This window comes from Brachypodium distachyon, chromosome 5 (assembly GCF_000005505.3).
Source record: "Brachypodium distachyon strain Bd21 chromosome 5, Brachypodium_distachyon_v3.0, whole genome shotgun sequence".
NCBI classification, from domain to species: domain Eukaryota; kingdom Viridiplantae; phylum Streptophyta; class Magnoliopsida; order Poales; family Poaceae; genus Brachypodium; species Brachypodium distachyon.
This window is the reverse complement of record NC_016135.3, coordinates 27696960-27720487: the sequence shown is the minus strand read 5'-3', so window position 1 is coordinate 27720487 and position 23528 is coordinate 27696960. Positions and strand designations below refer to the sequence as shown.

Sequence of the window (23528 nt, the reverse complement as noted above, 5' to 3'; positions counted from 1 at the left end):
CATGTGTGGGTCTTCATTTTGACGACGTAAGACAATTAAGAAATAACAGTGGTCAATCGTAAGACTAAGACAAATGGATGGTTGGTTAGTTAATGATGATGGAGCTAGGCACCGGCAGAAGAATGGAGCTGGTGGTGGCTTTCAGCGGTGCTGAATTCCAAAAGCATCAATGATTGTGGTCACAAAAGGTTGAGAGACTGCAGATTAGGAAGAGAGGTTAGAAGAAAGGTCTCACTTTTGCTTCCTCCAATGTGATCCAAAAAGTGGAGAAAAAGAAGTGCCAAGTAATAAAAAGGTTCCTTCCGCCAAATGTGTGCGCATGCCCGGAGTATATAGTACTACTCCAAGCTACCAGTAGCCTTGATTCTACTTACAAAAAATAAAATAAAAATAAAAAGTTGTATAGTTAGTAGTACTACTTACTATACTCCTTATGTGGTCTCATGAATGACACAAATATAGTAGCTAATCGGTCAGTAAATAAAACCATGAATTGGTTAATTGTCAAGTGGGAAAAGTGGCGAGCGGTAGGATGTCCACATCCGCACTGATACAGATGATGAGGCCAGCACGCCAATGGAAAAGCTGAATCTGAAGAAGGAGAAGGAGAAGACGAGGAAATCAATTGGGTCCTCGTCACCTGTTCTCGTTCCGAAAATTGACCAGTCGATCGGCTCCGCTCCCCTTCCATCTCCAAAATCGTCCTAGGATACGAGCCGATCCAACGTTAATAAGTGGGAAAAATAGCTACTCCGTATTTGGTTGCACGGTACTGCCTTAGCCAGGCCAGCACATTTGCAAGCCTGATCAAGAGTGACGAGATTTCGAGATGAATAACAGAGGAGAATATTAGGTGTTTTGCAATTCTATACATATATCTATCTATCTAAACCCATGTGCAAACGTACGTACAGGGCCCCCAAACAATCATACGTCCAGAGTATGTACCAGATCGGCTACAGACACGTCTGGATGGAGACTTAGCTGTGCCTCTAAACGTGTGGGACACGGGACTGGATTGGAAGCTTCAATTGCTCAGTCCACCACGTTTGTTCCAATTGTCATTCTGTGCCAGAAACAAGTACTGCCACCACTATAATTTCCGCGGTTGTTGATGCAGATGGTGTCCAAGTTAAGGACAACGCAGAGAAGAGGGCAAGCATCCAGTTTATTTATCGTAGGACGTCTCCTAACACCATGCAGCGTTGATTTTTCACATGGGAAATGGAAGGAAAAAAAATCCGTGGTTTCCATGCCCTTCTCTGATGAACAGAGAATTAATTAGACCATGTTCCTAACTCACAAATGGACAAAAAATAGATGACACGAACTTGCAAAACGGGGAGTGGTTGATCTGATGAACATGGAGAGAATCTACTTAAACCCTGTATTCCTGCATTTTGGAAGGTATGGGCCATTGGCCGTGATATATTTGCCATGGAACGACTAACAAGATACCGCCCTTTTCTTACCCATCCCTGTCTGCTATCTACTTTTTTAAAACATCGTGCATCACAAGACACACTACTGATAGCACTGCTGTCAATTTCTAGACCCAGAAATGAATGCAAATTACATATCACGCATTTTATGTGTATCACCAGAGACTAGGAAGCCTTAGCCTTGGCCATGGATCAAAGTTTTCCTTGGCTCAGATAGCTTGATGACGTGGCCAACTGGACCGCATAGAAAAGAAGCCTTTGCTCAACCTAAGGCCAGACAACCACGACGAGATCTCCATAGTTCCTATGGTCCACAGAGTATGAAGCTTCCTTAGCTTTGCATATTAAGCCGGTGGGAGAGAGAAAGCAAAGGAAAATAGCAAGCTATGCAGCATGTGATGAATAAATTGAGAACCAGAAATAAAAACCCAAGCATTAAAAATAAATAAGATGGTACCACTAAACTGCAAAGATCATCTGCAGATACAGTAGAGTGGAAAAGTGCAAAAAGAAAAATCTTCAGAAAACTGAACCAAGTAGGCGAGTATACAAAACAAAAAGGAAGAACAGACATCACAGAGATAACGATGATTATATATTATCTAAGAAGAAAAGGAAGAACATCAGAATTCAGAAAGTGCTGGGGTCACAAAGTTTGCAGGGGACATCTTTTTAGTCTACAATATGAATTCTCATCCACAATGTCATCATAATGGCGATAAAGTAGGCGCATGATCGTTTATCCAGGACCAATTAATTTTTTTTTGCTTCTTTGATGGGGACCGTACATCTCAATGTATTGAGAGAACCAAACAGAATGATCCTACCTAAAAAGGGCGTATATGAACAAACTAGAATAGCAGGTAGGGTCCTGATGTATAGTACGATAACAATGGCAAATTATGATTCATCCACACTGGCAACAGGTAACCAAAATCCATTTAGCCATATAATTTGCCAGGTATTTTATTCTAAGGAAAATGAACACACATGCACAGGAAATTAGAAACAGAAATGGAAGACTGACGGTTTATTTTAGTGTTGCGATCACCCCATTGGACTTCCAGTTCACGGGTCATCAACCTAAAGTTAAACACTCTGATATCCTCTTCCTGAACGTACTATAAAACCAAATGAAAAATCTAGAAGCTCAGTTCATCCTGTCAACGTGGGTCTACCAATTATTGAGTGGACCACTAGTGATTAGTGACAAATATCGCATACTCCTGCTATAGGAAATTATTAATAAAGAGGGTTATGGCATCCGTGTACACCATATATCCCTATCGATTGAAAATGAGCAGAGGATAGTACAGAAAACCAAAACATTTCTGCCATACTTTGCCCTGAATGAGTTGCAGTGGTTGAGAACTATTGAGTACTTGCAAGTCCTTTGCAAATATATGCCATATTCTTCAGCCACAACCAAAACTGATCTTACTGGCTTAGCCCCATTAGGGTAATGTATGGACACTGTATTAGCAACTAGCAAGGCAGTCCATATGCAAGAATTCCCTTGCATCCTTGGAGATGTAATTCTTGTTGTTCTAGTAGTTTTATTTTGATAACAAATCTTCTATTTCAGACTATACTGCAGGCTAACACTTGATGGGGTCAGGTATGTTATCTCACGCAGTCACGCAAAATCAGGGGTAGATTATGTAGTCAATAGATTTATTCTTTCGTTTACATTTTTCAAAATGGACCTGAAGACTCGGTCTGAACGTAAATGTTTCATCACTCCAACGATAACATGCAGTGAATTAAGATAGCAATCAGGAGGAAAGATAGTTTACGATTTTTTGAAAGTCCAAAGGTAAATTTGCTGAAAATGGATAACGGTTGGCTGAAAGTTGAGCCACTGTGCAGAACTTGTAGCAGAATGGAATGAAAATTCAGGTCAGAAGACTCACTATAACACCGGCAGCAGCATCATTCTCATAACCTAACTTATAGTACGTATTTACAGGAATATCTTCTAGCTTACGGTTAATTAGGATGCTTGGTGCAATCAGTGTCCCTGTTCACTTAGTGGCTTCTTCACAAATAGATTACCAAGTGCTTGCTCAAGTGCTTCTGGAGTGTACTTTATATATTTGGAAGCGTTGTGACTGTTCTCGACAAAAGGCCTGGATAACAAATAAAAAAATCACAAAGATAACATGATTTGAAAATTAGAGAAACTTTTGAATTGACACGTTAGACATTGCAGTCAAAACAATGCATAAGATGATCCAGCCAGATGGGGAACATACCTGTAGCGTTTCAGGAAAGATCTATAAGCAGGCAACAGAATTTCGGCAATCATAAGGATAAGGTTATCATGTAACTCTATGTCGGGAATGGCCCAGTTGATCTGTGTCTGACAAACCTCTTCAAATTGCTTGTTGAAAGACCTGAATCTGATGATGATATTGGGAAGAAACGCCGTTACAAATAGCAAGACAAAACACCATAAACAGAGTACACATCGCAATTGAAAACTTTGGTGTTTCGGTCTAACCTCGCCTTGATTACAGATCTGGGTGTTGTACCGCTGAAAGATCTAACATTTGCAACACTATCTGGAGCAACTTCTGTGGCAGAACCTGCTGATGAAGTTAGACCTTGAGATGAGAGACATTCCACTGCCTGCAGTAAATGAAAAGGAGAAGGAAAGGTGAAAAGGTAAACAAATATGTTCATGGAAACTGCAGAAGATGCAAGCATGCATTGTATTGGCAAGGTTGAGCTTTCAGTAATCAGACCTTTCCCCAAGTAACTCTTCTATACTGAGTAGCATGTTGTTGCACAACCCTTCGGTGTCTTTGAATCCAATCATCACCAAATACATCTTTGAATTCTGAACTGAGAACAAGAAACAATTAGTCAATTCAATTAATGAGATCTTCATCTCTTGTTTTCCTTCCCTTGTGCTCCATATGATTTTATATACCTGCAGATACACCTGACAATGTAGTGGATGTTATTCATTAAGAACAGATTTCCCAGGGCATGATTCTTGTATTGCTTTGCTTTTACATCTAGATTGGTCTCTAGGGCATGTATAAGACCAGTGATTTCGGCCACCAGACGAGAATTTGTTCCGTCTCTAATGCTAGATTCTTGGAAGATCAACTTTAGCGATGACTGATAGCTGCATCAATTTATAGGCATTAGAAAAAAAATGCTACTGTTAATGCACTGAATTGTGTTAGAGGTCATGTTGAAAAAAGGTATCCAATGGAAGCTTATTTCACTCACTCAAAAAGAAATTTGATATAATTCCCAACATAGCTGGTAAGAGGATGCACATCTCCGTCAGTAGTCATACTCTTAGGCGAGTCCTTCAGAATGTTGTCTCTGAATTCACCGAGAGTCCTTTTGGTCATTCGTGCTAAACATTTGACCAAATTCATTGCAGATTTCCGGTTTCCAGAACATTCATCACCCTGAAAGACTACCTCAACCTAACATGCCCAACAATCGAAAATACAAATTCAGTTACCTGCAAATGCTGCCTAGCAACACACAGATTCATGCAGTAAAACTGTACAAGTATTTCCAATTTCGCAAACCAAGAATAAAACCAACCACATTTCTGTACAAAAACTTAAAAGTTTGGCAGCGTCAAAACTTATCGTTTTGGGTTCTAGATGTCTAATCATTTTACTTGTAAGTACCAAGGAAAACAACAGATGCTTTCTGGATTGTAAACCCTGTTTCAGCAGACAAGTTAAATTGATTGCAGAGATAGCATCATTTACTGTAGAAATAAGGGCATGCATATGCAAACCAATTTCACAGTTTTTGAACCTTTACACGTCCTGCCATCCCATGATTCCAATTTATGTTGTTTGTTAATCTAACCTATATGACTAGGTATCTTAACATTTTGTGGCCAAATTCATCACAGATGGATTGGTTTTACAACATAAATCTTCTTAAAACTAACACAGATTTTCTTGTGTATTAAAGACTGAGCGTTCTCGTAAGGGTAAAATGCATGCATGCAATAAGTGTTGCTGAAAAATTTGGAAATCGATGCACAATGCAAGCATTTGGTTGGGGATCAGCATTTGTCTAGGTATGTAAAGAACAATAGTTTCATTCAGCATCCCCTGCAATAGATAAATGGACTAACTAGTGGCTGCATATCTACAGTAGAAACTTCACCTCAGATTGAAGTTCCAAAGTTGCGTTAAACATATCTAGCAACATAAATACTTTCTCTGGCGATGTTTCGGATTTAGCAATAGCCTCTCCGAAGCTGAGTAGAGTCAAGAGGCTTTTGGACGTTGCTGCGGCAAAACAATGGCCTTTCTGTCCTTCAAAGATTTGATCACACAGTACGCGTTCGGCAGGAAAAAGCAACTTTACCTGTTCAACAGATAGTCAAATATTACTGACAATAGCATTTAACAGTTAAAAACTTATGTGGCCAAAATTAAAGAGCATCACCGCAATTTGCAAACATTGGATCCAATGAGCAACTTTAGCATCCAGGCTCTCAACCTGCATTGTCTGTACTTCTTCTGTCGTAACATATTCAACTCCCAACTGCTTAAGGGTAAGTTCCAAAGTCGAGCTACGGATATCCCTGGAAGAATGCAGGAAAATAGTATGAGCACGCAAATCTGGAAACAGAGGAGCAATATACTTCAAGTATGTAAGAAAATTTGGAGCTTCTAGAAGCTTGAACCTGTATATTTTCATAAACTGTTTGTGGCGGCCAAGTTCAGCTGATTTCTGAACTAACTTTGAGACCACAGACATGTAACGTGGATCGACGAGCGTAGGAAGAGAGCAGGCTGCACCCGGATTTGTCTGACCTTCAGAAGCATCTTTGGCTGATGAATGACTTGGAAGACAGTTGAAAAGAGGCTCGAGCTCCACAGGTTTGCTATAACCAGACATAAAAAAACAGTAGGGATAGTTCCCCATGAGATCATTTATAAACAAACATGCGACAGATATGGACCTACGCAGACAAGAGAAAACTGTACCTGCATTTGGATAACACCCTGCTGAATTCACCCTCCAACTCAACACCTGCTTTAGAGAGCAATTGGTCGACATTTTTTAGTGCTTCGTCACCAGCTGCACAGCTCCTCTTTGAAGTGAAGAAGGACACGACGCCTCTCAGTTTATCAACCGCGTAAAGATAGTCGGTAAGACCTTTGCTCGGTCCATTCAGTATCACGGGCTCGGCCTGAACACCATAAGTTCGATGAAATATTAGGTAGGAGCCTAGGATGGTCCAACAACATGGAACACGAGAAAAATGTACTCATGCTGACAGGACGCCGATTCTGCTCAGGTATATATAGTGAGCCATATATGTTATCGAGATGGTACATGAATCTGTTCAAAATGACGGCAACTAAACTGTAGTAGAGCTCTCAAAACCTGTTGTTTGTCCTAAGATGATGAGCCAGTTAAGAGCAAAGGAAGGGTCTCGAAATCCAGGCCACCACATTTCCACACCCGCAATTCGGCAGCATGGTGGTACATTTTATCGCATTGCAGCAGTTCTAGCACCATGAGCTTAATGATATGCCACAGCCCACCGAGGAGGCAGGGGAATGCACCACGCAGGATTCGAGTTCGCGAGCGAAAATCGCTAAGCATTCCGCACGAAGAAAAAACACAAACCTAGAGGCGCCGGCGTGCAAAATCGCTAACCCAGAGGGCAGCAGCAGGGTAGGGGAGCGGTGGTCAGCGCGAGCTTTTTACGCCCCTAGGATCACCCACCGTCGCTCTCGTGGGAGAAGGCGGCGGCGCTCGGGCGGCGACCGCGCCGCCCGCAAGGTGAGAAGGGAACCGGACGGAGACGGCCACTGGCAATGCCGGCCCAGGACAACACCCAGAATAGCTTAGCATTGGGCTTACACAGATATTGAACGCCTGGGCCTCGTGCCGAGAAAGCTAGCATTATAGTGGGCCGAAGGGAAACGAAACGGGGAGGAAAATCTGGGCGCCGTCGAACCGATCAACGGGGAGCCCGCCGGGAGAACTCTGGAGTCTGGACTCGACTCGACTCTCCTCTTCTGGAAGGAAGAAGAAGCAAAAACAAATCGCCATTGCCGGCGGCGGCGGAGGACGACGACGACGCGAAGAACCGAAGAGCAAATCACAAAGCAAAGCAGGAAGATACACACGAACCTGGTGGACGTCGTCGAGGTGCTTGAGGATGGCCTCGGCGGCGCGGAGGCTCCTGACCACGTTGTCATGCACCTTGCACGCGCTCCATGTCCTCGCCTGCGCCCACGCAAAAAGGAGTTCGATCAATCAGTCGGTAAATAAAACCACCATGCCACGAGAGGAGGAGAGCTAGGGATCGGCGGCGGGCGGACCTGGGCGGGGCGCATCGCCTCGTCGACGGCGGCCATGCGGCGGTCCATGGAGGCGAACGCGGCGGCGGCCTCGTCGCGGGCCGTCTCGCTGACGCTGATCGACTCCAGCAGACGCCTCGCCTTCTCCCGCAGCATCGCCTCCACCGCCTCTCGCTCCATCTCGGTCGATCCTCCCGCTACGTACGGGTCGAAGAAGCAAAACAAGAGAGAGAACTAAAAAGAGCAGTAGATCGAAAAGGAAAGAGAAGAGAAAAAGGAAAATCTTATTCCTGTCCTCGAATTTTTCTGGACAGAGATAACCACAAGAGGCGCGTATTTTTGGATGCAGAACGAACAAACGAACGAACGACTCAAGTTTCGCTGCTGCTTCTTTCTTCTCTCCCGTGTCGACTCTACGTGTCGCCTTCACTTAACTCCTTTTTCTTATCTCCTTGCCCTAGCTACGTTTGAAAAACCAGAAAACCGGAACAACAAAACTAACCAGATATTTCTCTTTGCAGTTTCAACAAAAAAAAAACAAGACATATACTCCACTATAACAGTATAACCAGATATTTCTCTTTGCAGATATATTCACTTTGCAGTATATATACAAACAAAAAACAACAGAAAAAAATGCATATACCAGCGTGTTTTTGTTCTGCGCTGGGTTTTTGTATCCGTGACAAAACGAGCGGATCCGGCGGTGCTGGACGAACTCAGCTGGGTTCCAAGTGGGAACTGGGACTGGGTTCGGGGCTGGGAAAGAAGACTCGTTAATGCATCTAAGAAGTGAGTATTCTAGAAAAAAAAATGCATCTAAGAAGAGACACGGCGTTCACGACAGCAGCGATAACAACACCTCTGTCAACGCAGACCAGTAGTCTGGAGGTCACCACAAATCCGTGTTGCCTCCCCTGCAAGCGTCGACTTGTTCATTCATGCTTCAACAAGAAAACTTGTTCAGCTGCAAGGAGGGAGTATATATTCAAACAAAACAGTATCACGTCTAAATCGGTCGTGAAAGAATGGAAGTGAGTCTGCAAGCTCACCAAGACAAGAACAAACAGATGCAGGAGATTTTACATGCGTGGACCAAATTCTCAGTGCTCTCGAGTAGGGGTAGAGTAATTAACAAGACCAGGACAAAACCAATACGCAAGGCCACACTGATCATTGTGGCCTACTCTAATACTGAGCCACTTATTACCACTGTTCAGAACTGAAAATGAGGAGGCACTCACGTCACAACTACGTGAATCCTAGATCGAATAGAGTAACAAGGTTTTCAGAGAGCATCCTCCCCCAAAAAACACACGCCAAACCACCAGAACGGATAAACAAAATACATAAGCCGGAACTAGTGAACGAATAAACACAAATGTTATGTACAACTCATACACCCAAACTAATGGCTAACAATCAGCTCTAATTTACAGAAAACTCCAGCACGGCACATCCTCACTGAAGTGCATCAGGCAGGCAGCGACACACCCCTATCAGGGGCGCTCTTGTTTCCCCTCGAACAAATTACCGAGAAATAGCTCGAGTTGCTCGGGCGTGTGCTTGACGTATTTCCCAGGCGCTTTGCTGTTCTCGATGAGAGGCCTACAATTTGAAACGGTAATTTTATAAGCATCGTGAGCATAAACTGAGTGCTATAACCTTTGAGATATGAACATCCGTATTCATCGACAAATAACGCCAAAATAAGAAGGGAAATTCAATATATTATGCGAGTTGGAAATAAACTCAAACTCAACCAGCTACAAGGGTTAGCCTAACATGCTTGAGCAGGATTCAGTTCTAAATGCCTATTCAGCTCAAAAGAAACAAGTGTGCTGCTAAATTGATGCCAAGTGCATGGTATATCGCAATTTTTATTGTAATGCTGATATAATGGGCTCTTTGATCCATATTGTCGAATTCACAAACAAAAGTTTTTTATCACATGCAAAATGTGGCACTGTTATGTGGGGTATTCCCCATATGCTTAGGACTTGGCCAGAGTCTAGTTAGAGTCTGTTTAGGACCAAGTTGTATCCATGCAGGAAGGATTGAATGGCACTGTTATGTGGGGTATTCCCCATATGCTTAGGACTTGGCCAGAGTCTAGTTAGAGTCTGTTTAGGACCAAGTTGTATCCATGCAGGAAGGATTGAATCCCTATGGATGTGTCTAGCAGTTTGTTTCCAATTTATTCATCGCTTTCCTTGCAATAATATTGGATCACCTATATTATGAGCAATAGTGTGTACTAAAAATTCTGGATCCTAATCCCCTTCTCCCTAACCCCTGCTACCCTTCCCTGGTCAGGATTGAGCAGGGGCTCTTCCAGGCACAAGGCTAGGCTTAATAAACTGTTACCAGGTATCAAAACAAAAGCATGAAAACAAGAATGCTGTATGTGTAGTTATGATCCACAGGTCTGGGTTTATGCATTGCAATCCATTATTTATGAGTATGAGGTGTCAAGGAAACATACCCAAAACGCTTTTGAAAAGATCGGTATGCAGGCAACAGAATTTCTGCAACCGCGAGTCTTAGTGACTCGCGCAACTCTGAATCTGGAACAGACCAGCCACACTGCTTTTGATAAATCTCCTCAAATAACACATTGAAAGACCTGAATCTGATATAGCATAACGATGAAAACAACGGTTCAGAATGGAATAATAGAACATCATCATACAAAATAAAATATGCATAAAAATTGGTGCATATGAGCAAACCTCTCTTTTACAGCTGTTCTTGAAGCTCCGCTGCTGTTGCCTCCGTCGGTTCCTACTTGACCACTACCTCCTGATGAAGTCAAACCTTGACCAGAAAGGCATTGTAACACCTGCAACATTGGAACGAAAATTAGCCAATGCACAGAAACATTTACTACTCTCACTTTTCTTTTTCTTTTTTGCGAGTGTACTTTCACTTCTCTAAGAAATTTATATATGTATATTATATTTCAGATGCTAGCAGATGATGTAGTGACAAAAGCAATATTATATAAGCCATACGTTGAAGACACAAAGTTTTCTTTCTAAACAATCCTACATTGCTAAAGAAACCTACCATAATTATAGGATACTCGGCAACAAAAATTAGGGCATTGCAGAACAAATTTGGTCAATACCATTTCCCATGCAACAAATCGAATGAAGATATAAGTTTAGGACCATCGATTAATTCTGGATTCCCCATATCTGTTCAGAGTTGGTAGCTATGTACTCCCTCCGTTCCTAAATACTCGTCGCTGTTTTAGTGCAAACTTGCACTAAAACAGCGACAAGTATTTAGGAACGGAGGAAGTAGATATTAGATATTCGAGTATATTCGGTTGGACTGGTGTCCTTAGTGCGAACATTTATTAGTGAGGTTGAAAAAGCCTCGACAAGATGGTAGATTAAGTTTTAATGAAAGATTTTTGCCAACAAACCTTTGACCAAGCAACTCTTCTGTATTGATTTGCATTTTGCTGCACAATCCTTCTATGCCTCTGAATCCAATCATCACCTAGTAAATCCTTGGCTTCCGATCTGGACGAAAGAAAATATAACATTAGAGATTAGACTGAACCCACGCACTTACTAACTCAATATGACTTTGCTTGTACTTCATAAAACACACCTGCGGACAGATTTGACAATATAATGAATGTTATTCATCAAAAATATGTGCATCAATGCAGGATCCTTGTATTGCTTTGCTTTTGCATCCAAGTTATTCTGCAAAGCTTGCATAATACTCATGGTTACAGTTGCCAACTCAGAGCCCGTTCCATCTTCCCTCTTGAACTCCTGGAAGAGCTGTTTCAGGGTTGATTGATAGCTGCACAAAAAATAGTCGATTGCAGCCATTATTAAGTTGTTCATTTATTTTGTAGAGCTGCACCAAACTATGACTGTTGAAACATAACATGGGTATGGAATTACTAACTAAAAGAATAGAGTCTGAAGGAGCAGTTAATAGGTAACACATTGGAAAAAATGTCAACACCACCTTTACAAGAATGATACAAAATAAGTTCACCAACAAACGAGTATGATTTATCTGTGCTGATTACTGAAACAGTTGGAAAAATCTATATAATAATATGTTATTGGTGAATTAGAAGGCTATCCAAAAGGTCCAAATACAACAGCACTGAATACGTAACACAATTTTCATTTATCAACACAACACAATGGATAAACTTTAAGAAAACACATGAAAATACAGCCATGCACCTATCGAATTGCAAAAGAAAGTGCAAGTGACACTTACTCAAATAAAAACTTAACATAGTTAATCACATAGCTCGTCAAAGGATGCACTGTTCCATCAGTATGAATATTCTTTGTTGCGTCCTTCTCAACAGCTTCTTCAAAATCACTGAAAGTCTTCTGTGCGGTTTGTGCTAAACATTTTGTCAGACTGAGTGCAGAGTCGCGCATTTGCGAGCATGATTCTCCAACAAAGATCGTGTCAATCTACAGCCAATTAAAAAGATTGTGTCAACATTTAATCATCTCTGAAATGTTAAAGGTCAAAGCAGACCAAACTGTTGAAACAAGTACTGTGGGAAAAATGATCTGAATAAGTTGGCCAGTGGGCAGTAACGGATATGCACAAACTGAATAAGAAGTGTACCTCTGTTTGGAGTTCACACATTATCTCATACATGTCTAGCAGAACAAACAGTTTCTCTGGTGACCTTTTACTCATAGCAATTGCCTCTCCAAAGCTGAGTAGAGTAGCTAAACTGTTCTTGGTTATTGCAGAAAAGCACTTATCCCTCAAAGATTGGCTACACTCGAAGACTTGGTCACAGAGCTGGCGTTCCCCAGCAAAAAGAAGTTTCACCTATTTCGAGCAGACTGTGTCATCAGAGGCATGTTGTAGCATCATATAAGAAATCTGAGAAAAATCCTTACAGCAATTCGCATGAAATGGATCCAGTTCCCTATTTTGGACTCCAAAATTTCCCAAGGCATTTTCTGCACTTCCTCTTTACTCAGTTTCTCAACACCTAAGTTCTTCAAACTCGATTCTAAAGCGGAAGAACGAGCTTCGCTGCACACCAAAAAGAAGAAGAATATGCTTCAGTAGATCACATCAACAGTAGAACTATAAACAAGAAAGAAGAACAGCAGTTTTGCTGCAGGAGCCAATTCTTGAACCCTTGTGCTGGGTTTTGAATAACGCTATATAATTAACAGATGTAAAATTTGCAAACATAACGTGACTAACTATAGATGTTGCAGCTGTTTAACTGACCCAATCTTTGCTTCTATGTTCAATATAGAATCCAAGAGGGGCATACCGCATACGTGCACATAATTATCGACGTGAACATGAAAGGAAAATTATAACCGGTCTACCTCCGCTTACCTGTATATTTCTGCACATTGCTGTTGGCATCCAGCTTGAACCAATTGTTGTGCTAATTTAGCAAGCAAAGGAATAAATTTGGGCTCAATAAGAGCAGGAGGGCTGTATGCGACAGCCTCCATATTTTCAGATTGTGCGCCAGCAGATGGGTGTTTTCCACCTTCAGACCGAGATTCCGAAGATGGCCTAAGTGTACTTGGAAGGCAATCGAAGAGACGGTCAGGCTCCATAGGTTTGCTGGATTAATTAAGAGGGTGCGCCATGCAAGAGTTAGATGATGTTGAGGGTAAGAAAAAACATTTAAAAATAATAATGAGATACAAACCTGCGCTGCGACAATTGATTCTGGAATTCACCCTCCATCTTCACAAGGGCCTTAGAAAGGAGGGCATTCACATGGCTGAGCACCCGGTCACTGCTACTGTAACTCCTATTTGAGCTAAAGAAACGCTCGATACTTCTCAACCGATCCACTGCATCTAGAAAACCTTGAAGATTCTCATGAGGACCTTTCTGTATTTCACGCTCTGCCTGTACAGATGTCAACAATTCAAGTTGTGCCTTGCTCCCAGAAAAGTGATACATCGCTAAAGATAGCTATATTTGTTTTCCTTGAGACTACCTCTAGTTTTCCATCAAAAAGAAAATCCACGTCCAATAATTGCAGCTACCATATTTAATACAGCCAACCCTTAAAACAAAAAATCGAATGCACACTTCAGCCTGTTATTGGAATCCACATTCGAAAAGAAACAACTGTTATGAATCTCAAGACCGCTTTCACAATACGACAGGCCCAGTTGGCATTGAGGTGCACATCAAATAAAAAAATTGTGAAACTAAAATAATTAGTGGACTTCTTTATACAAAGTATACCGCATCATACGACATAGTAGGAAAGACCAGTAGTAAGTCGAATTACAGCAAGAACCACAGAGAATAAGGCAAAATGCACACTCAACACACTTACCTACACATTTTATATCTACCAAGAATATCCCAAGGTCAATTGCGAGCATCAACAAAGCTCAGACATGATTTTGAGTCTTTTGACCTTGCGAGAGGTCAGACTATATACTGTAATACTGGGATACCACGCAAGGTCAGACTATATATTCTGGGATACCACATCAATCAATTGCTCCTATTCTGCATCCTCGCAGGCTTCAACTATATAACTCCATCCTGCCCTAACCACACTTCCATGGATGCTTGTAAAAATGTATCTGATTAATACACTTCTACCTCTTGAGGAGGACAGAAGCGGCACCAACAATGCACGACTCAATTCTCAGCCCTCGCGTACGAGAAACGACGACTCCAGATACACCCAACTGAGTCCTCAGCCACACCAGCTCAAACTCATGCATGAAAAGAAAAGAAAATCTATAGTCGACCCTTGACGGTACCGGCCAACAGAAGCATCTCAAGCAACACCTCCAGATGTGGCAGAAACCGAACGGACCGATCACACCAAGCTACTAACTAAACAAACGTTTCCCCTCACTACACTCATCAGCTAGTACGAATTGAGAGCTGCAGTTGCAACCACAAGCGGATCCGAATAGTGTTCATTAGAGAGCACGCAACGAGAAGAGCAGCAGGCAAGGTGTGTGGGATTGGGGTCACCTACCTCTCGCGTCCGGTCGAACTGTGTGAGGATCACGTCGGCGGAGCGCAGCGTCCGGTCGATGTTCTCGTGCGCCGTCCGCACCGCGTGCGTCCTCACCTGCACGCGCGCTCAACACTGTTAGTCAGGAGGACTCGAGCGAGCGAGTGGAAGTGAGGATTGAGAGGGGAGGAGGGAGGAACCTGGATGGGGCGCATGGCGGCGTCGAGCGCGGAGAGGCGGCTGTCGAAGGAGCCGAGGATGGAGACGACGGCATCCGTGGCCGCCTGGCTCTTCCCCAGCGACTCCCGCAGCAGCGCCGCCCGCTGCGCCAGGCTCTCCATCCCCGCACGCAACCACAACCACGCCGCCCGCTGCTGCTAGGAGCCTAGCTGAGCTAGCGGGAGCGGATCTGGGGTGGGGGGAGCGATCCGGGGCGGTTGTTTGGTTGCGCACAGCGGAGCAGAGAGGAGGAGGGTGGAGCCGGAGGGAGGAGGGACCCCCGCGGCAGGCAGGCAGGCAGGGCAGCGGTGGCTGGCGGGGGGAGAAAGGAAGCGAAGCGGAGGGAGCAGGTGAATGCTTGATTGATTTGGCCTGGCCGCCTGGGTTGCCAAACACCCAAGGAAAGTGAGCAGCCCCGCCCGCGTGCGAGCCCGCTGTTGTTCTCTTCGTGCTGCCTGCCTGGACCCATTTAATCAGTGACCCATTTCGCGCTATTGTTTCTTCCCACTAATAAGGCCCTCTTCGAATCTTAGGAAGAGTGGAAGAAAAACATAGAAATAGGGAATTTTTCTTTGGCGGCATATTCATCCATTTGATTCAAAGCAATTATCCCGTGGTCTCTTTTAAAATCCTTTGCATGAAAAACAAGCTAAGAGCGATGAAATAACAATATTACTAGAACTTTCTCTTTGCATTTAGTTTGACTTAATTTCACTATGTTTGTTAAGATTCCTATGTTTTTTCTCTGCCTGCGGATGAAATGATTGAAATATAGAAAATATGCATTCATATCATGTTCCTGTATTTTTCCTATTCATGTGAATCAAAGGGGTCCATGCGTTGTGATGTTGAAATTTACATGTGGTCTATACATGTTGATGCTAGGTGTATACAAAACCTGCATCACAATATTATTGCATCTACACACGTAAAAAGTTGTTTTATGAGCTTATCTTGCCATTGAGCCGAGATATTTTACACTCATAACAAGTTGAATTGAGTTGGCTCGATAACTTAGTGTCTTCTTTTAAAAAACAAGCAGTGTTTGATGGCATTCAGTTCTGATTAAAGGAAATTTTTATTGACTAGTGTAGACTGTATCAAAGCGATTTCGAATACACACAGGCACCGAACAGACAGAAAACTCCCCCATCCATCCTCCAACACGCACGGCACATGCCTCTGCCCACGTAGCAATGCCGGAAAGAAGAAGGAAAAAAAAGAACAAACTTTTCTCGTGATCCAAGCTTCCGATTGTTTAAGTTTTTCACCTGGGGAATTATAGGCCACGTAGCTCGATTTGGCACCAGGCAAAAAGGCACGGCACACCGTCGTTCCGTGTCTGAACGAATGAATGCATACTCCAATTTTGGGTTTTGAAAACAGTTGGAAGTAGTAGCAGGTGATCCAGTGACAGGTGGCCGGCAGACATTCTTTTGGTCGTAACAAGCGCCGAAGCGCGTCGAGCAAATCAGCGGGCACCCGTTGTTTTTGTTGGGTTCGGTGAAGTGGATATCAATTAAGCGACAAAGGCGGTTGGATAAAAAAAATGATTTGTGTTTTGGCACTCCGGCGACTCGTCCAAGTTCTGTTCGAGAGTTTCAGTGGAAGAAAACTCCCCCTGCGTCGCGCTCTCCTCGCCACAAAACCATGAGCTTAATTAATTTCCCTTCAGAAAGTAGCAAAGTGTTTCGTTCGTGGAAATGCAGCCAGGTGATCTGCCCCGGTGTAATCGTTTGGAACCTGTGGAAGCGCGCCGCGACGCGACGATCTTCAGAAATGAACACGAAGCTGTACCCAACGATGCTCGTCTCGGATGACCTTGAGCAAAATTCCGGGGAACGCATTCTGTGCAGCAAAACATCAATGCACGCACCATGACTTGTAAAGTTCCGAGGTTGACTTTTCCTACCCGGCGCGGCGACCACACCACGCTCGCTAGCCAGTCGTCAACGCGGCGGCAAGGAAATACAAGTACCGCTACAGCGCTAATACTTTTAAGCTTCGGTTTGTTATTTTTTTTCTTTAGAAAACACGGACCCACGTATATTATCGGTTTAGGAACAGTTGGCATTGGCAGATGCTTGTGCTGCGCCATGTATGATCGTGTCGCCCGGCTGGCCGGCCCCCCTCCTCACGAAAACGATTTCAATTTGCTTTCAGTTGGGTTCGGTGAAGCACAACGACAAATACTGGTAGTACTAGTAGTAGGCAGGCAGCAAAACGTTTTGATACTGCTTTGGTCGTTCAGTCTCGCCAATATCCCGTGCCCCCAGGGCACTGCTGCTATTAAACCCGGCCGCGTGCTCCGTTCAGTCCGCCGGCCGGCTAGCCGGCCCGAGAGCTCAACGGGCCAACGGCGGCTTAAAAAGCATAGTGTCACCTTGTTTATTCCCACGGCGGCACAAGATTACGCGTCGTAGTCGTCAAGCGTGCGCGCGTAGCGTAACGGCCCGGTTGAATTTCTCGGTGGGATTTTTTCTCTGTTCCGGCCACCTTTTCTTGACCGGCGGAGTTTGATCCAGGCAACAAATTCCTTCGTCGCAATCTCAAGCACCCTCTGAAAATCCCCCAAGATCACCGTACTACTAACAAAACATCAACAGACGTCCGGTCGTTTTCTACCACCTGTCCGCTTCGCCTTAGACACGTCTTTTCCATGCTTGGAGATCGACCGGCAGCGGATAAACATGGGGAAAATGAACATGAAAAATACTAAAATCACAAGAACAGGTGAAATTCATCTGCATATACCACTTCGATATATCTCAGAAACAAATATCTTGCCCGTCATCCATTCAGGGCCTGTCTATCTCTCTCTTACCCCTCACTCTCTCTCTCGCTAATGAAAAGGAAAAGAAGAAGAAAAACAAAAGAGAATTCCAGAGGGTGTTGCCGCGATCCGTGGACTCGCCACGATGCCCGGGCAAACACGCACCCACCTGTCACATAGCACTACCACAACAACCAACCGACCCCCAGGAAAACAAGGAGAGAAAACAGAGGAAGAAAAGAAATTCCCTGGCACGCCGGAACGTGTCTCCAGTCCAGCCAGAGCCAGCCTCTCTTCCTTTGGCTGGCTGGAGACAACAGTCGTCGTCGTCGGCTCCTCCTAAAAATCTCCTCCTCTGCTTCTGCTCTCTTGTCCCGCTCCGCTGGGAAGGCAAACCCCACACGCAATTCCAGCTCCTCCTTTTACTTTTTTACAATTTGATCTAGAATTAATTGGTCGACGGCGGACAGCTAGTAGCAGACGGGCATCACGCCGGCGGCGAAGGATGGCACCAGGCGGGCTGGGGCGTTGGCCTGATGCGGGGGAGGCGAGGGGGATTTCTTCGAGGGGCGCTCGATTGGGCCGACCGGGGAGCGGAATCCCACGGTGACCGCGTCGCGGACGCACCAGTGGAAGGCCGGCGAGCGCATGGCCGCCGCGGCAGAATCGCACTCGGGGCAGGAGGAGGAGCGCTGCGGCTGCTGCTGCTGTTGCCAGAGGAGGTCCTCGCGGTCCGGGAGGAGGAGAGCGCCCTGGAGGTACGGATCTGCGGCGGCCGTGCTCATCAGGTACCACTCGCGCTGCCGCTGGAGCTCCCGCAGCTGGGCCTCGTAGTCCCAGGCGGCGCCGAACGACGACGGCGACGGCATGGCCGGCGCCGGGCCGATGGAGGAAGCCAGGGAGGCCAGATCCGTCGGCGGGAGGCGCTTGAGGATGGTCCTCTCGGGCGCCGCCGCCATCATCATCAGCGACTCCGCGCCTCCACCCCCCGCGGCCTTCCTCTCGCGCCTGGACCGTCCGCCCCCACCGCCCCCGCCACGGCGGTCGCGGCGCGAGCGGCGGAGCGAGGCGAGCACGTAGCACCCGGCGCCCTCCCTGGCGACTGCCGCGGCGAGGTCGGGCGTGGCGGCCTCGTCGAGCGGCACGCGGCGCGTGCGGCGCGGGCGCGCGAGGCACGCCGAGATCTGGTGCGGCGCGACGCCGCCGCCCACGCGGTCGGCCACCACGGCCTGCAGCTTGCGCACCCCGAGCGACGGCTGCACCGTGACCGTGCCCAGGTCCACGCTCCGGTCGCCGTCGGCGAACACCACCTGCAGCACCGCCGCGGCCGCCGCAGTCGCCGCCGGCGGCGGGGGAGAAACCGACGCCAGCTCGCCCATCGATCTCAGAGACGGCTCCCTCGGGTCGATCCGCTCACGAACAGCTCACCGCACGCATCGAGAATTCGAGCCCTCCGCGGCGGAGGAGTATAGACAACAGTACCAGCACTTGGCTCTCTGGATGAGTTGTGGGAGGAGAATTTTGGGATTGGAGGCGAAGAAGAGGAAGAGGGGAACGGGGTGGTTATATACAGAGAGGAGTAAAGGCGGTTGGGTTCGGGCCAAGGGAGTAATTTCGATTTGGGGGCGGTGGGGCCGGTGGGAAGCGGTCTCTTTCCTTGGGAACCAAGGCAAGGCAAGGGACGCGGCTCAGAAGGTACTGGACCGCGGGACCCACCACCCCTGGCCCGGGCGGAGGCCTGGGCGGGCGAGCGGCCACGTCAGCGGGAGAGCGGGGGAAGGAAGGAAGGAAGGAAAGGAAAACGTGGGAGGGAGCGGCCGTTGCTTGGCCAGCGAGGCGCACACGTGCTTGGCCAGCGAGGACTGGGCTGGGGGAGAGAAAGAGGTGAGGTGAGGTGGTTTCACGTGATGTGGGCATGGATTTGGCGTGACGAGACGTGTCGCCGTCAGGGGCCGGTTCCGTCGACGGGCGCGCGAAACGGCCTGTAGTACGCTGGTAACTGCTGTTCTGAGGGGCATCTTCCTCCGCGATTCCTTCCACGGATGCTCTCCTGCGTCCTGCCCTGCCGCGGCAGAGCTCATGCCATTGTGGCTGCTGGCCTGACCGAGTGTATGTAATCTATCGGTCGGCTCAGGAAAACCGGAAGGGGAAAAATACGTCTAGTACAAAAATTGTTTCAAATCTATGGGGATCAAGCTGCCAAAGACACCTTGCCGTCACGGTTCCATTGCACACACACCGGGTCAAAATTTGGCAGAGCCTTTGTAAGGATCATCATCTGCAAGCAAGGTCAAAGTTTCCTTGAGGCTTTTGGGTTTTGATTTCTATGCCAGGTGGTCAATCTTTTGTACCACTGCCCAATTAGTGCAAATGCACATGCTCAGCCTGTCAGCCATATGATACGATGCTCCATGACTTGGAATCATTTCTGAAATGAAGTCTATGGACACAAAATTAAGAAAACATGACACCAAAACCAGCACCAGCCAGTGCCTGAATGATGCAGGCACTACTGTTGATCTTGTTGAGTTTGTCAGTATGGCAGTATACCCGCAGTTACAAAACACCATCAAATTGATGACATTCAACATCATATGTTTGATTGGTTAAACCTTTTGAAGGAGCAAAACCTGAGGTCAAAGTTTCTACTCGTGCAAAGAATTGCAACCAAAATTTCATGGTCATTTGAGCTCAAAATAATAATAATTCATAGTCACATGGTCTATGCAAATGCGTAGACAGAGAGCTTCGTGATGGATCTGCCGCTAGGCTTCAGAACCAGGCTCAAAGGCCCAAGAGAGAGCCCGACCAAGGTAACAGGCCTAAAACACTCAGTCAGAACTAGGCCCATGTAACAAGAGAGGGGCTGAGCCGCTGAGGGGGACTCGGGACGAGGCGCTGTGGCCCAAAGCAATAGATGTGTTCCAGAGGATCGATCGGTCGCCGGACTAGGATGGTTCGCAAACTCGGCCCGATCGCGATTATCCAGGCCCAAGGTCCGGACAAGGCCCACAGATCCTTCTGGCCCAGATAACCCAATCCGCCACTCACACTCTCTCTCTCGGTCTTCTCCTCCCAATTCGGTTTGCGATTGGTCTTTGTTGCGGGGATCGATGACGGTGGCGGCTTCACGGAGCCTCATTCTTCTCCACCCTATCTCCATTCCCTCCTCCTCCGCCGCCGTGCTCCGGCTCCCCAGGATCGCCACCGTCCGCCGCACGCTCTCCTCCTGCTCCTGCTCCACCTCCTCCTCCTCCGCCGATCGGTCCGCATCGCCGTTCGCCTCCATGGACGCGCCGCCGCAGGGCTACCGCACCAACGTCGGCATCTGCCTCGCCGATCCCTCCCTCACCAAGGCACTCCCCCCCAACCCCCACCGGTCTCCTTTCGAATTCCCTAAGGCGCGTGTCTGCTGAATCAATCCTGATCGCTTGTGTTTTTCCGGCAGATCTTCTCCGCGTCCAGGATCGACATCCCCAGCGCGTGGCAGATGCCTCAGGTACTTGCTGACTTTCAGTTTTAACTAGGAGTACTGGGATACTACTCCACTGGCAGTCAGTTATTGTTGAACAGCCTAGTTATTGATCGGTTGATTACTAACAGTGGGCTACTCCTGGCCATTCATGTTCATTATCCTAGCCTAGTTATCGATTGGTTAGTGCTTAGTGGCGCTGGTGTTTGCATTCTGATACTCATGGAAGTAACCTCACCGGATTAATTTGCCCAAATGCTTTTGTGTCGCTGCAGGGCGGTATAGATGAAGGCGAAGAGCCGCGAGCAGCTGCCATCAGGGAACTGAGGGAAGAGACCGGTGTTAGGTCCGCGGAGATCGTGGCAGAGGTCAGTGGACTGAGATTCACTTGCTTCCGAAATTCTTATGGTCATGATTAATTTCCAAGTGTAGCAGAAATGAGTACTGTCAACTTCTCCTAAAGAGTGACGAACCTTTATTCTCTGTTTCCTCCTGCTATGTAGTTGGACCAATTTGCTTCATAGTCGTTCTCAGAAAAGGTATATATGCTGATCTCGTTGCATTTTCTGTGCAGGCCCCCCATTGGGTGACATATGATTTTCCACCGGATGTGAGAGACAGGCTGAATGCTAGGTGGGGAACCAACTGGAAGGGCCAGGCTCAGAAATGGTAAGCCTCGAATAAGTCCTGCAAGAACCATTTTATGCACTGCAAACTTAAATACCTATTGAATTTCATCCAGGACATTTGGTTAAGCTGTCACGGTTAAACAATTTTGTTGTTCAGTAGAAATATGGAAGCCCTAGTGCTCAACTGTTGAGCTGCTGGAAGTGAAAACTCAAAACTGTAGTAAGGTCCAGTTCTCTCTTTATGTTGGACTGACAGAAACTTTATGTTGGTGATTGTAACTTTTTTCTAAGCTATGCCTCTGTTTTCATGTCCTGATAATTTGTTGATTTTGATAGCTTGGTATGGTTGGTAGTTGGTCTGTATGGGCTATTCCAAATTTTGGCTAGAGATCTTTCATGGATTATGCTTGTTCATGGATGTATGATAGAGCCCACTTATGACATCTCCCTTACATCTCTCAGCCTCTTTCATTTGTCCTAGGCTTGGGCCTGGACTTCTTTTAGGCCCAGTTAGACTTGGGTAGGTTGCAGCTTGGTCAAATATTATTCTGAGTTGATCACTGTCAGTGGCATTGGTATCTGTCCATTGTTCTTCATCAAAACCCCAAAATGTATACATAAAAGTACAAAACATCTATGAATTAATTATATTTGCTGCGGACTTACAATGCAAATGAGCAGGTTTCTATTTAGACTTACTGGGAATGATGATGAGATTAACCTCATGGGTGATGGATCTGAGAAGCCTGAGTTTTCTGAGTGGACGTGGATGACACCTGAGCAAGTTATTGAGAAGGTGGGCCTTCTTCTAGCTCGATAATGTCCGGATCCCCCAGTTTCTGCAATCTGGGATATCTAATGTATATTTTCATATTGAACAGGCTGTTGAATTCAAGAAACCGGTGTATGAGGAAACACTGAAGCACTTTGCCCCATATCTACAGTCAGATCCAACAGCTTCATCATAGATTTCTGCAGTTTCCACAATTTTATATGTAGAGCTGTTTCCTCAATAATTTCTCAAAATGTACGAGAGCTGTGTGAGTATTTAGAATGCCTGGCATTTCGCCACTAATTATTATCCTGGCATTGGATCCCCATCGTTGGATCACACTCCCAAATCCGCAACGAGATGTGTACGTTTTTACAATATTAGTATGCCCCACAGTTTCCTCCCACAGTTTATTCAGTTGCTAGTTCTGGCTGGTCTTGGTGTCATGTAAAATACCAGCAGCGCTGGATATTTTTGCCATAGAGTGTTCAACTGCCCCCTGACCCCTGACCAAACTTTTTGCAAGATCTTTGCCATTGCCATAACTCGAATTTGCAGGTACAGCCACCAAATCCATGACAGCAACATCTGATATTCTACATGCCAACGTGTCCATGAATCTGGCAGCATGGAAAATTATCTCCTACGTGTCTTTGGCAACAAATATCAAGGCTTGAATTGAAGGGTGCCGCTGGCCTTTGCTTTGCTGTGGGAGCACAAAGACAATCTGTCCTTCCAAACTTTGTACTGTGTTGTGTCTGTGCCATGATATTGTCTGTCCCCATTGCCACGAGAGAAAAATGTACTACCAATGTGGTTAGGGGCGACATGGATGCGTCGCTTGCGGCGCCTCCAGATTGGCATGAAGCATGGGAGCTGTTAAATGCCGTTAAAGGTTGGTCTATACTCTCTAGCATCATGGACCCGG

The 23528-nt window shown here is 45.9% G+C and overlaps 4 protein-coding genes across 6 annotated transcripts; 1 reads left to right on the top strand and 3 right to left on the bottom strand.

Annotated features, from left to right (window-relative positions):
• Positions 1-1331: 1331 nt before the first annotated feature.
• LOC100846663 (exocyst complex component EXO70A1-like) lies at positions 1332-8161 on the bottom strand. Of its 3 annotated transcripts, none has more exons than XM_024455635.1 (12): positions 7778-8161; positions 7587-7682; positions 6428-6633; positions 5883-6324; positions 5598-5801; positions 4686-4891; positions 4378-4578; positions 4190-4289; positions 3946-4073; positions 3698-3844; positions 3430-3571; positions 1332-1746 (listed from the first exon to the last, which is right to left on the bottom strand). In XM_024455635.1, the coding sequence occupies exons 1-11, from the start codon at positions 7934-7936 to the stop codon at positions 3454-3456; spliced, it is 2007 nt and encodes a 668-aa protein (XP_024311403.1). In that variant the 5' UTR covers positions 7937-8161; the 3' UTR covers positions 1332-1746; positions 3430-3453. The 3 variants fall into 3 exon arrangements, with proteins under 3 accessions (XP_024311403.1, XP_024311404.1, XP_024311402.1); XM_024455636.1 differs by lacking the exon at positions 1332-1746 and having other exon boundaries at positions 3218-3571; positions 5883-6021; positions 6124-6324; positions 7778-8156; XM_024455634.1 differs by lacking the exon at positions 1332-1746 and having other exon boundaries at positions 3218-3571; positions 7778-8160.
• A 675-nt stretch (positions 8162-8836) lies between these two features.
• On the bottom strand, positions 8837-15339 carry LOC100830587 (exocyst complex component EXO70A1). The gene is made up of 12 exons (XM_003580797.4): positions 14936-15339; positions 14757-14852; positions 13449-13654; positions 13124-13360; positions 12667-12805; positions 12383-12595; positions 12017-12222; positions 11381-11581; positions 11190-11289; positions 10489-10598; positions 10242-10388; positions 8837-9364 (listed from the first exon to the last, which is right to left on the bottom strand). Exons 1-12 carry the CDS (start codon positions 15074-15076, stop codon positions 9256-9258), a joined length of 1905 nt encoding a protein of 634 aa, XP_003580845.1. The 5' UTR covers positions 15077-15339; the 3' UTR covers positions 8837-9255.
• Positions 15340-17670: 2331 nt separating this feature from the next.
• Positions 17671-19282, bottom strand: LOC100846358. The gene has a single exon (XM_003579450.4). It carries the CDS (start codon positions 19104-19106, stop codon positions 18198-18200), a length of 909 nt encoding a protein of 302 aa, XP_003579498.1. The 5' UTR covers positions 19107-19282; the 3' UTR covers positions 17671-18197.
• A 1511-nt stretch (positions 19283-20793) lies between these two features.
• Positions 20794-23013, top strand: LOC100830281 (nudix hydrolase 26, chloroplastic). Its single transcript, XM_003580796.4, has 6 exons — positions 20794-21083; positions 21176-21226; positions 21475-21567; positions 21774-21868; positions 22510-22624; positions 22710-23013. Exons 1-6 carry the CDS (start codon positions 20841-20843, stop codon positions 22794-22796), a joined length of 684 nt encoding a protein of 227 aa, XP_003580844.1. The 5' UTR covers positions 20794-20840; the 3' UTR covers positions 22797-23013.
• The last annotated feature ends 515 nt before the right edge of the window (positions 23014-23528 follow it).